The sequence below is a fragment of the Piliocolobus tephrosceles genome, chromosome 8, assembly GCF_002776525.5.
Source record: "Piliocolobus tephrosceles isolate RC106 chromosome 8, ASM277652v3, whole genome shotgun sequence".
Classification (NCBI taxonomy): domain Eukaryota; kingdom Metazoa; phylum Chordata; class Mammalia; order Primates; family Cercopithecidae; genus Piliocolobus; species Piliocolobus tephrosceles.
This window is the reverse complement of record NC_045441.1, coordinates 532,776-544,299: the sequence shown is the minus strand read 5'-3', so window position 1 is coordinate 544,299 and position 11,524 is coordinate 532,776. Positions and strand designations below refer to the sequence as shown.

The following is an 11,524-nucleotide window of genomic DNA, read 5'->3' as shown; positions in this document are numbered from 1 at the left end:
GCCGAGCAGCCGCCACCCCGAGCGCCGCGCCGGACGGACGGGCGGGCAGGACGGGCTGGACGGCTCCGAGCGGGCGGCGCGGCGCACCCCGGCCCGAGGTGAGCGGCCGCCCGGCGCTGAGGGGCGGCGTCCCGGGTGCCCGCGTGAGGGGCGCGGCGCGGGCCGGGGGCGAGGCGGGAGAGAAGAAGTTGTCAGCGGGGGAAATTCGCATCCGGCGCTCACGCAGTCCCGAGCCCGCCGCGGCCGGGGTGCCGGGCCCCGCCGCGTTCGCTCCGAAGAGTCCTCCGGGCGCTGAGAAGCCGCCGCCACCGCCGCCCCCGCCCGGCGCTGAGGAGAAAGTGCGCCCGCCCGCGCGTCGCGCTCGCCCTCAGCCGCCGCGGCCGCCGCTCCCCATTCACAGCCCGGCCGCACGCGCCGCCCGCGCCCGCCGCCCGCCGTTGATTGGCCGAGGGAGGCGGCGCCCGCTCCCGGGGCCCGCCCCCCAGGCCTTCGCTTGTTTTCAAAGTCGCGGCGCCCGCCCGCCTGCAATTTCTTGCCTGCTCCGGCGCCCGGCTCGGGCGGCTTCTCGCGCCGGCTGCGCCCCCTAGGGACTCGTAGCGGGGACTGCAGGCGGCGCCGTCTCGGCACGCGCTCCGCGGGCGGGCTCGCGGGCCGGGCGTGCGCGGGCGGGCGGGCAGGGGTGGTGCCTCCTCGCCTGGCCCCGCGGCGGTGCGGGCGCCCGGGTGGGGAGGGCTCAGGTGCAGCAGGACGAGCAGATCGTGCGGGAGCCTCGGGCAGAGGGCGGAGGGGGCCGCGCTCCGGGAAGCGCCCGGCTCCCACCTGCGAGCTGTGTTGGGGGGGTGACGCGCCAAGTTACCGTAATTGCAAACACGCGCAATCGGGTTTTTAATTTTCAGCAACCAAAGGCACCACTGGGTGCAAACTCGCCTCCAGTTCACAGGAGTGGACATGGCGTTGTAGAAGCGTCCAACCAAGGTCACTTTTGGCCGGGGCTGGAGGAGGGCGGGGGAGGGAGGGACACATTGCTTGTTTCCACCGTGGAGTGGGCGAGTCTCAGGGCAGGGTCGGTCAGTGGGAGGATCTCCCGGTGCGGGACCCGGGAGCCTCTGGGGCTGGGGGTGGGGACGGGCGCCAACGCTCAGCATGTGGTAAGTATTAGCAGAGTTTATGGGGTGCACTAAGCACACTGGAGGCTGGAAGGCCAGCATTTTTGTGGGAGGAGAGCTGGAGGTGACACGCACTCAGCTGCCACTGGACTTGGCCCAGGAGGAGCCTTGGGGGCGTGTGATGATGATTGCATGACATCACGTAAGAGATGAAGGCAGAGGGGCTGGGTGTGCGCCCAGCACGGGGCTGGTTCCCCAGGAAGCACCTGATGCAGACTTGATACCGTTAGTAGGTTTATCGTCCCAGCCAAGAAAGACCCTGGGCGAGTGGAGAGCAGGCCACAGGGCCGGGGTCTGGGATAGGAGCCAGCTGCTGCTCGCAGAGCGCCTATGGTTTGGTGGCTCAGTATTAGCCTCCGTACACGTCCGCTAAGACTTAACAATAACCACGTGAACGAAACATAGGGAAACGGAGGTCCAAGTACAGCCGCCGAACAGGAGGTGGTTTCAGAAGGAGGCCTGCCCTCTGCCCCCTTTCCACACCATGCTAAGAAGGGCAAAAAAGTAAAATGAGCCACGGGTGCCCTGTTCTGAGGACATGGTGAGGGCTCATAGGTGGGACAAGCCAGAAGAGGACAGCGCCCTGAGGGCATGGAGATGAGACTGGAGGCCAAGAGGCTCGTCTGATTTTATCTTCTGTTGCAAGCAAGGCAGGGTTTCTTCAAACTTGCAAGACTATAATGAGAGCCTGCGGGGCGGGGGAAGGAATACCTCCTATGCAGTAAGCACTCACTGTGGGCCAGCCCCGGGCGGCAGCAGCAGCAGCTTCACCACCCGCTGTGTGAGAGATGCTGGCCCAGGTACAGATGGGGAAACTGAGGCATAAAGAAATGAAGTGGGCGGGGCACGGTAGCTCACACCTGTAATCCCAGCACTTTGGGAGGCTGAGGTGGGCGGATCACTTGAGGTCAGGAGTTCAAGACCAGCCTGGCCAACATGGTGAAACCTCATCTCTAGTTTAAAAAAAAAAAGAAGAAAAGAGAAGAAGAAAAGAAGATGATGATTAGCCAGGCGAAGTGGTGTGCGCCTGTAGTCCCAGCTGCTCGGGAGGCTGAGGCAGGAGAATTGCTTGAACCTGGGAGATGGAGATTGCAGTGAGCCGAGATCTTGCCACTGCACTCCAGTCTGGCGACTGAGCAAAAATAAATAGATAAAGGAAGTGAAGTGTTTTGCCCAAGGTCGGGAGCTCACCTCCATTCCTCTTCACCCCCAACCACCTCTGTTTTGCTGGGAGATAGAGGACTGGTGATCCAAGAGTGGAGTCAATGGGATTCTGAGGTCTTATTCAGCTCCACCCTTTGTAGTTGTGAAATCTGGGCAAATCGCTGACTCCAAGTTCCTATAAAAAGTTAGGAATGATTCCCATCTCCCAGGGTAGTAGAGAGTGAAATAATTCACACACATTTAACCTTTTCCTCTCCGATATCGATCTATGTCCACCACTTTCATGTAGAAACCTGTGCCCATATACCGCTCCAGTCCACATAGGCACAGACATAACTCAAGCAACTTCTTGACTTTAGGACACGTCAAAAATACCCAGAGCCTCTTTTGCCATGACTTATTTTGCAGGTAACAGAAAGCTTTGTGGAAACTTCCTTGGAAATTGGAAAGCCAAGTTAGTATATACCAAATTATAAGAGATCAGTGACCAGGCCGAGTGCAGTGGCTCACACCTGTAACCCCAGCACTTTGGGAGGCCAAGGTGGGTGGGTCACTTGAGGTCAGGAGTAGGAGACCAGCCTGGCCAACATGGTGAAACCCCATCTATAGTTAAAAAATATATATGTATATACAAGGCCAGGCGTGGTGGCTCACGCCTGTAATCCCAGCACTTTGGGAAGCTGAGGCGGGCGGATCACGAGGTCAGGAGATCGAGACCATCCTGGCTAACACAGTGAAACCCCATCTCTACTAAAAATACAAAAAAATTAGCCGGGTGTGGTGGCAGGTGCTTGTAGTCCCAGCTACCCGGGAGGCTGAGGCAGGAGAATGGTGTGAATCTGGGATGCGAAGCTTGCAGTGAGCGGAGATCTCGCCACTGCAGTCCTGGGCGGCAGAGCTAGATTCCATCTCAAAAACAAACAAACAAAAAAATATATATATATATGAATATACAAAAATCAGCCAGGCGTGGTGACGGGCGCCTGTAATCCCAGCTACTAAGGAGGCTGAGGCAGGAGAATCACTTGAACCCAGGAGGTAGAGGTTGCAGTGAGCCAAGATCGTGCCACTACACTCCAGCCTGGGTGACCCAGTAAGTCTCTGTCTCAAAAAAAAAAAAAAAAAAGACAGATCAGTGACCTCACTGCTACCAGGAAATGTCCAGAAACCTCTCTCTATCCCAATATCAGCCTTTGGAAGTAAGGTTCTGCTCTAGTCTCCATTCTGCAGTTGGAGAAGCCAAGCCAAGAAAGTTTAATACATGTGAAGCAGCCGTGTTAAAGCCAGAACAAGCCTCCAGCTCTCCTGAGTCCTATTCTAAGACTTGTTTTTCCTTGCCCAGACGCTGTTGCTTTTTCACAGGACCCATTAGGTTACTATTTTGGGGCGTGTGTTTAGACTATAGCTATTCTCTCTCAAAAAATAATACAGAGAAACCCCTTTATAATGCTGGGGAGGGGAAACAGCCAGGACGGGGCTGGAATATTTCTGCCCCAAAGGCCAATGAATCCCTCAACTTCATTTTGCCCAGCCCTACAAGAGGGCCTCAAGAAGTGAGCGTTTTATACCTGCATACTTGCCATTAAAAATTTTAATCATATATGCTAAAGGCCATGAGGTGGAGAGATGTTATTCCATGAAAACTGATTTCTTCTTCTTCTTCTTCTTCTTCTTCTTCTTCTTCTTCTTCTTCTTCTTCTTCTTCTTCCTCTTCTTCCTCTTCCTCCTCTTCCTCCTCTTCCTCTTCCTCTTCTCTTTCTTTTTCTTCTCCTCTTTCTTCTCCTCCTCCTCCTCCTTCTTCCCCCAATGAGTCCTGGCCATCTCCTACTTTCCAGAATAAGAAGTTAGAATGTTCCCTGCTTAATTAAAAAGAGAGAAAGGAGAGTTTTCAAAGCAGATGATAATTTTCGTGTCATTAGGATGATTCATGCAACCAGCAGTGCTTTCCCTTGTTATGATTTAAAGCCTGGCTGCTCCAGGTATGGCCCCATGGGCCATCTACCTCACCTGAGAGCTTGTTAGACATGCAAAATCTCAAGCCCAGTCCTGGACCTGCTGACTCAGAATCTGCATTTTCAAAGATCTCCAAGTGATTCCTATGTAAATTAAAGTTTGAAAATCACTAATCTCATCAGTCCTGTTGAGTCTCAGGAATATAATAGAGCCCTCATTCCTCTTTTGCTTCATTATGTCCTTTCTCCTCCTTTTTCTTAAGGGCCATGACATAAAAGGGAACCTTTTTAAAATGATAGAAGTATTGTTTTTATTTTAAAAGGAAAATTTGCAACTTTCTAGAACATCAGTAGATTGAACTGTATACAAATTCAAAACCAAAAGCGTCTGTATGGCACTGTGAAAAAAACTAACAAACGAGAAAATGTTACTCTCTCTCTCTGTGTTAGTGAATAAGACTTAGAGCTTTTATGAGTCAACAAGAAAAATAGATGAACAAGCCCTATAGAAAGATGAGCAGAGGCTGGGCGTGGTGTCTCAGGCCTATAGTCCCGGCACTTTGGGAGGCCAAGGAGGGAGGATCACTTAAGCCTAGGAGTTTGAGACCAGCCTGGGCAACATAGTGAGACCCTCATCTCTCCAAAAAAATATAAATAAATAAATAATCATGTGTCTGTAGTCCCAGGTACCCTCAAGGCTAAGATGGGAAGATCACTTGAGCCTAGGCGGTTGCAGAGAGCCATGACTGTGCCACCGCGCTCCAGCCTGGGCAACAGAATGACACCCCATCTCAAAAAACAAAAGACCACAGAGTAGGAACAGGCAGAGAGATATAAAGAGAAAAGTAAATGTTTGGAGAGATGCACAAAGAAATTTATTTGTTTTTTATTTTTTTATTTTTATTTGTTTCCTGAGACAGAGTCTTGCTCTGTCACCCGGTCTGGAGTGCAGTGGTGTGATCTCGGCTCACTGCAACCTCCTCTGCCTCCCGGGTTCAAGCAATTCTCCTGCCTCGGCCTCCTAAGTAGCTGAGATTACAGGCTCATGCCACCATGCCCGGCTAATTTTTGTATTTTTAGCAGAGATAGGGTTTTGCCATGTTGCCCAGTCTGGTCTTGAATCCTGACCTGAAGTGATCCACCTGCCTTGGCCTCCCAAAGTACTGGAATTACAGGCGTGAGTCACCACATCCAGCCAGAAATCGATCTTAACAGTGAAAAATTAAAGCAACGAGGCTTACAAAAAAATGTTTAATGACTGACTGATAATGGCAAATGTGGTAAGACTATGAGGAAATGGGCATTCATATGTTCTTAGTGTAAATACAAACTAAAAAGCTGCCATGGAGAGAAACCTGCAATCTGTAGTTAAAATTTATTTGTTTTTTGAGACAGAGTCTCGCTGTGTCGCCCAGGCTGGAGTGCAGTGGCGTGATCTCGGCTCACCTCAATGTCCGCCTCCCAGGCTCAAGCGATTCTCCTGCCTCAGCCTCCCTAGTAGCTGGGATACAGAGGCGCACCGCCACGCCCAGCTAATTTTTTTATTTTTAGTAGAGATGGGGTTTCACCACGTTGGCCGGGGTGGTCATGAACTCCTGACCTCAGGTGATCCACCCACCTTGGCCTCCCAAAGTGCTGGGATTACAGGCATGAGCCACTGTGCCAGGCCAGTAGTTAAACTTTAAATAGGAATTGTCTTTGATCTATTATACTTCACACATGCAAAAAGACATACGGATAAGGTTGTCCGTTGCAGTATCACTAGTAACAAAAATTTAAAAATAATAATTAAAAAAAGGTACAATATGGCATATCCACACATTTCCAGATGACTGTTAAAAGTGCTGATGTAGAAATGTCTGCCATACACAGTTCTGTGTTTTAAAATTTATAGAGCAAGTATATAGAGAATCTCATTTATGTTTGTTTTTGTTTTGTTTTTGTTTTTGTTTTTGTTTTTTTGGAAGGATGAGTGGCAAACATATATGCTTTCCTTCGGGGACATGGAATTATGTGCTTTCCTGTACTTTTTAAATTTCCAAATGTGAATGTGTATTTCATAATTTACCAAAAAAAACCACTAATAAAGCTTGTTTTTAAGAAGCAGGTGATGAGCCTAAGACGTCTTTTCTTACCCATAGCTCATTAGGAAATCTCCCCCATGGGTTCCTGTGGTTCATACTTCCGAGAAAAATAATCCCCAATCCTATCAGAGGCCAAGTTACAATATGCACTTGTCTACCTGGGGATGTGATGTCCTCCCGTGTGCAACGCATGGCCCCCAGTCCACACCCCGGGGGCCCCTAATGGCTGGTTCCTAAGGTCCTGTCCTGATGAGAACTCCAGCCTCTAGTTGCCTCAGTGGTTCACTCTCAGATCCCTGCCAACTGCTGATCCCGCCTCAGCCTCACCTTTGTTCTGTTGCCTGGCAACCCATTAACGAGCAGGGCGCAGTTCCAGGTGCAGCCTTTGAGCCCTAATGGGCTGTGTGCTTTGGTTACCTAGTTTCCTGAGATATCTTCAAAAGCTAAAATCTGATTAAATGCTCTTATTAAGGAAGCTATGAAGAAGCAGTACCAGAAATGTACCAAGCTTCCAAAAATGTCTACCAGCTGTCTTTAATAGTAACTGTCCCTCAGCTCTCAGGGTGCCTTAAATTTCAAGAAGCAGAGGTTCCCGATCAGCTGTCATCAGCATCACCTGGGCATTGCCCCAAACTACTGAATCAGAAACTCTGGGGTGTGGACCCCAGCAAGCTATGGTTTAACCAGCCCTCCAGGTGCTTTTTTTTTTTTTTTTGAAATGGAGTCTCACTCTGTCCCCAGGCTCCCAGGCTGGAGTGCAGTGGCGCTATCTCGGCTCACTGCAACCTCCACCTCCTGGGTTCAAGTGATTCTCCTGCCTCAGCCTCCCGAGTAGCTGGGACAACAGGCACGCGTCACCATGCCCAACTAATTTTTTCTATTTTTAGTAGAGACAGGGTTTCACCATGTTGGCCAGGATGCTCTCAATCTCCTGACCTCATAATCCACCTGCCTCAGCCTCCCTGCGATTACAGGTGTGAGCCACTACGCCCAGCCCAGGTGCCTCTGATATACAGTCAAGCTTGATAGCCATAGTGGAAAGAAATTCCTTCCATGCCTTCTTTTCAGCAAGTATTTGTCAAATCACTGATTGGTGCCATCCCCAGCTCTAGGCAAGAGTGAAATAAACAATTAGAGTAATTGTCTTCATATGATAAGCGAAATCACCTAAGGGAATATCAGAGAAGGGATCTAACAGCCTTGAGGAATCAGGGAAAGTATTCCAAGGGAATTAGTGTCTAAACTAAGACCTGAAGAATGAATAAGAGTTCATCCCAGGCCGGGCGCGGTGGCTCAAGCTTGTAATCCCAGCACTTTGGGAGGCCGAGGCGGGTGGATCACGAGCAGGAGATCGAGACCATCCTGGCTAACACGGCAAAACCCCGTCTCTACTAAAAATACAAAAAATTAGCTGGGCGTGGTGGCGGGCGCCTGTAGTCCCAGCTACTCAGGAGGCTGAGGCAGGAGAATGGCGTGAACCCGGGAGGCGGAGCTTGCAGTGAGCTGAGATCCGGCCACAGCACTCACTCCGGCCTGGGTGACAGAGCAAGACTCCATCTCAAAAAAAAAAAAAAAAAAAAAAGAGTTCATCCCTCAACAGTCAGGAGAAAGCGTGTTCCAGGCAGAGGGAACAGCACATCAGCACATGCAAAAGCCCAGAGTTGGAACTTGAACATGAGAACAATGGAGAGGCATGGGGATTTGAAAAACTACAGAATCAAACATTTTTAGAAAAGTCATTTAGAAAAGACCAGCCCGGCTAACACAGTGAAACCCCGTATCTACTAAAAATACAAATTTAGCCGGGCATGGTGGTGCGCGCCCGTTGATCTCAGCTAGTCGGAGACTGCAGTGAGCTGAGATCGAGCCACTGCATTCCAGCCTGGGAAACAGAATGAGACTCCATCTTGAAAAAAAAAAAAAAAAAAAGGAAAGAAAATAAAAAGGAAAAAGAAAAAGAAAAGTAATTCAGGTTGTGGGCTAGGTTGGGATTAGGCAAGACTGGGAGCCAGGAAATCTGCTAGGAGACCATTAGAGCAATTCAGATATGAAGTAATGGTGCAGCTGGGGCGAGAGAGAAGTGGTGGATTAAAAAGCTACCTATGGCCACCCCAGTGTGGTGGTTCACGCCTGTAATCCTAGCACTTTGGGAGGCTGAGGCAGGCAGATCAGTTGAGGTCAGAAGTTCAAAACCAGTCTGGCTAACATGGTGAAATGCCCTCCCCTCCCCTGCCACGCCCCCGTCTCTACTAAAAATACAAAAAAAATTAGCCAGGTGTGGTGGCCCACACCTGTAATCCCAGCTACTTGGGAGGCTGAGGCAGGAGAATTGCTTGAATCTGGGAGACGGAGGTTGCAGTGAGCCAATACCGCACCATCGCACTCCCGCCTGGGCCACAGAGCAATACTGTCTCAACAACAACAGCAGCAACAACAACAAAGCTATCTAGAGAGAGAATCCATAGCTAAGAGAGAGAGGTTTGCAGATAATATTCTGTTTTCTGGCTTGGGAAACTGGAAAAATGGCCATTTTGTTTCTGAAGGGAGAGAACACAGGTGGAGGGGGAGGTTTGGAGGGATGGGGAGGACAGTGCCACGTTTGATTGGAATCTGTTAAATTTGATGTGTCAGCAGGACATCCGCAGGCAGGTATGATCATTAGACATGTGGGTGTTGGGTATAATGCAGAGAAGGAAGGAGCAAAGGAAGATGACTTTAAAGGCAACACTGGGCCAGGCACAGTGGCTCATGTCTGTAATCCCTGCACTTTGAGAGGCCAAGGTGGGTGGATCACTTGAGGTCAGGAGTTCAGGACCAGCCCGGCCAATATGGCGAAACCCCCATCTGTAATAAAAATACAAAAATTAACCGGGCTTGGTGGCACATGCCTGTAATTCCAGCTACTCGGAGGGGGCTGAGGCATGAGTTGCTTGAACCCAGGAGGTGGAGGTTGCAGCGAACTGAGATCGTGCCACTGCACTCCAGCCTGGGCAACAGAGTGACACCCTGTCTCAAAAAAATAAAAAAAAAAAAGGCAACACAGACAAGGAGTGAAGGACTGAAAAGTGACCTGTCCCTCAAAGACCCCGTGATCAGTGTTGACGGGAGCCTGAGTCAGTCCCAGGTGGTGGAGACATGAGCTGGAGGTGGACATGACATTTTCTTTTTTTTGAAATGGCATCTTGCTCTATCGCCCAGGCTGCAGTGCAATGGCGCGATCTCGGCTCACTGCAACCTCTGCCTCCCGGGTTCAAGCAATGCTCCTGCCTCAGCCTCCCAAGTAGCTGGGACTACAGGTGTGTGTCACCACACCTGGATAATTTTTCATATTTTTAGTAGAGACAGGGTTTCACCATGTTGGCCAGGATGGTCTCAATCTCCTGACCTCGTGATCCATCTGCCTGAGCCTCCCAAACCACTGGGATTACAGGCATGAACCACTGCACCTGGCCTGGACATGACATTTTCAAGAGGTTTAATGCAAAGGATAGGCAGAAGATGGCAGGAAAGATACGGGCTTGTGTTCTGTAGAAAGAAGGACCCAGGAGAAGGAGTTGGTCGCCAACAGTTCAGCGGCCTCAAATCTCTGAAGCATTCTGTGAAGTGAAAGGTTAGACTTAGGTGGGGGAGGGCTATCTAGTCCACTGCAGAAAGAACCAGGGAGAGGTCATAACTCAGTTAGAAGAATTATCAGGGGAAATTCAGGGAGCTGCACCTGATGTTTTCTTTGCTCTCTCTCTAAAATAGCTAGGTCACCTGTTCAATGTGAGGTGAGGAGGGAATTGGGAGCCTTTGAGGGCAGAACAGATGTAGAAAGTTGGAGATATTTACTTAGTGAAAAGGAGAGGCTTTAGCAACAGATTCAATAGACATCTCTCCACCTGACTTTTTACACAAGTATTTTAATCCTCACAACAATCCCTGTGTGATGGGAAGTGTGTTTCTGCACTCTCCTGAGGCTCAGATATTAAATCATTTGTCCAGGGCCACCCAGCTTGTGAGAGGTGGAGCTGGGATTTGAACCTATTTTTCCTGATGCTGTCTTCTGTTTTGGGGGTAGGCAAGACAAATATTTTACAGATGACATCATAAAATTTAGTAGAAGGGTTTTCCTTTTTATTTTATTTTATTTTTTTGTTTGGTTTTTTTTTTTTTTTTTTGACGAGCTCTCACTCTGTCACCCAGGCTGGAGTGTAGGGATGCAATCATAGCTCACTGCAGCCTCGAACTCCCGGGCTCAAGTGATCCTCTCACTTCAACCTCCTGAGTATCTGGGACTATAGGTGCCCTCCACCACACCAGCTGAAGAACTCTTTCTTAAAGAGCACCTTGTTTAAAAGAGGTAGTTTTCGCTGGGCATGGTGACTCATGCCTGTAATCCTAGCACTTTGGGAGGCCGAGGTGGGCGGATTACCTGAGGTCAGGAGTTTGAGACCACCCTGGCTGGTATGGCGAAACCCAGTATCTACTAAAAATACAAAAATGAGCTGGGCATGGTGGTGAGTGCCTGTAATTCCAGCTACCCGAGAGGCTGAGGCAGGAGAATCGCTGGAACCCGGGAGGCGGAGTGAGCCAAGATCCCACCACTGGCACTCCAGCCTGGGCGACAGAGCAAGACTTCATCTCAAAAAAAAAAAAAAAAAAAAAGAAAAGAAAAGAGGTAGTCGTGAGTCAAATAAAAGAAAGCTGCTTTAAATCTTTTTAGGAACAAAGTTTGGAAGTAATAGACTTCCCGAGTTGGAAGGGAGAGTTGGGGCTGATCTCAATGCTCATTAAATCCAGTCATCTATCCTGGGCATCCAGTTCCTCTGTGTCACTCCTCAAGGTCATTCCATTTGCAGAAAGTTCTCCTTGCTCCCGAGGTCTTGTCTACACTGAGTTGTAACCAGCCTCTTCACAGTGTTCACCCATTGGTCCTCATTCTGTCCTCTGGAGCTAGATTCAGGAGTCACCGCCACCTCCCCAGTGCTCAAAATAGCACATGGAGCCCTAGCAACAATAAACATTTGTTGAAAGAATAAATAGTGGAAGGAGCTCCGATTGAAAATTGATGAGGTCTGCGTTTTAATCCAGCTCCATTAATCAGCAAAATAACTTCGAGTGAGCAGCAATACCTCTTTAGGCTTTAGCTGCATCATCCAAAAATGATATAAAACAG

The 11,524-nt window shown here is 49.7% G+C and overlaps 1 protein-coding gene across 1 annotated transcript in view; it reads right to left on the bottom strand.

Moving 5' to 3' along the window:
- SDK1 (sidekick cell adhesion molecule 1) overlaps positions 1–1,208 on the bottom strand; it is a 985,027-nt gene extending 983,819 nt beyond the window's left edge. Inside the window, exons 1-2 of the mRNA XM_026449463.2 lie at positions 416–1,208; positions 3–327 (exon numbers count right to left, since the gene is read on the bottom strand). Coding sequence (XP_026305248.2) covers positions 3–327; positions 416–1,208 — 1,118 coding nt within the window. The remainder of the gene's footprint in view (positions 1–2; positions 328–415) is intronic.
- Positions 1,209–11,524: the final 10,316 nt, after the last annotated feature.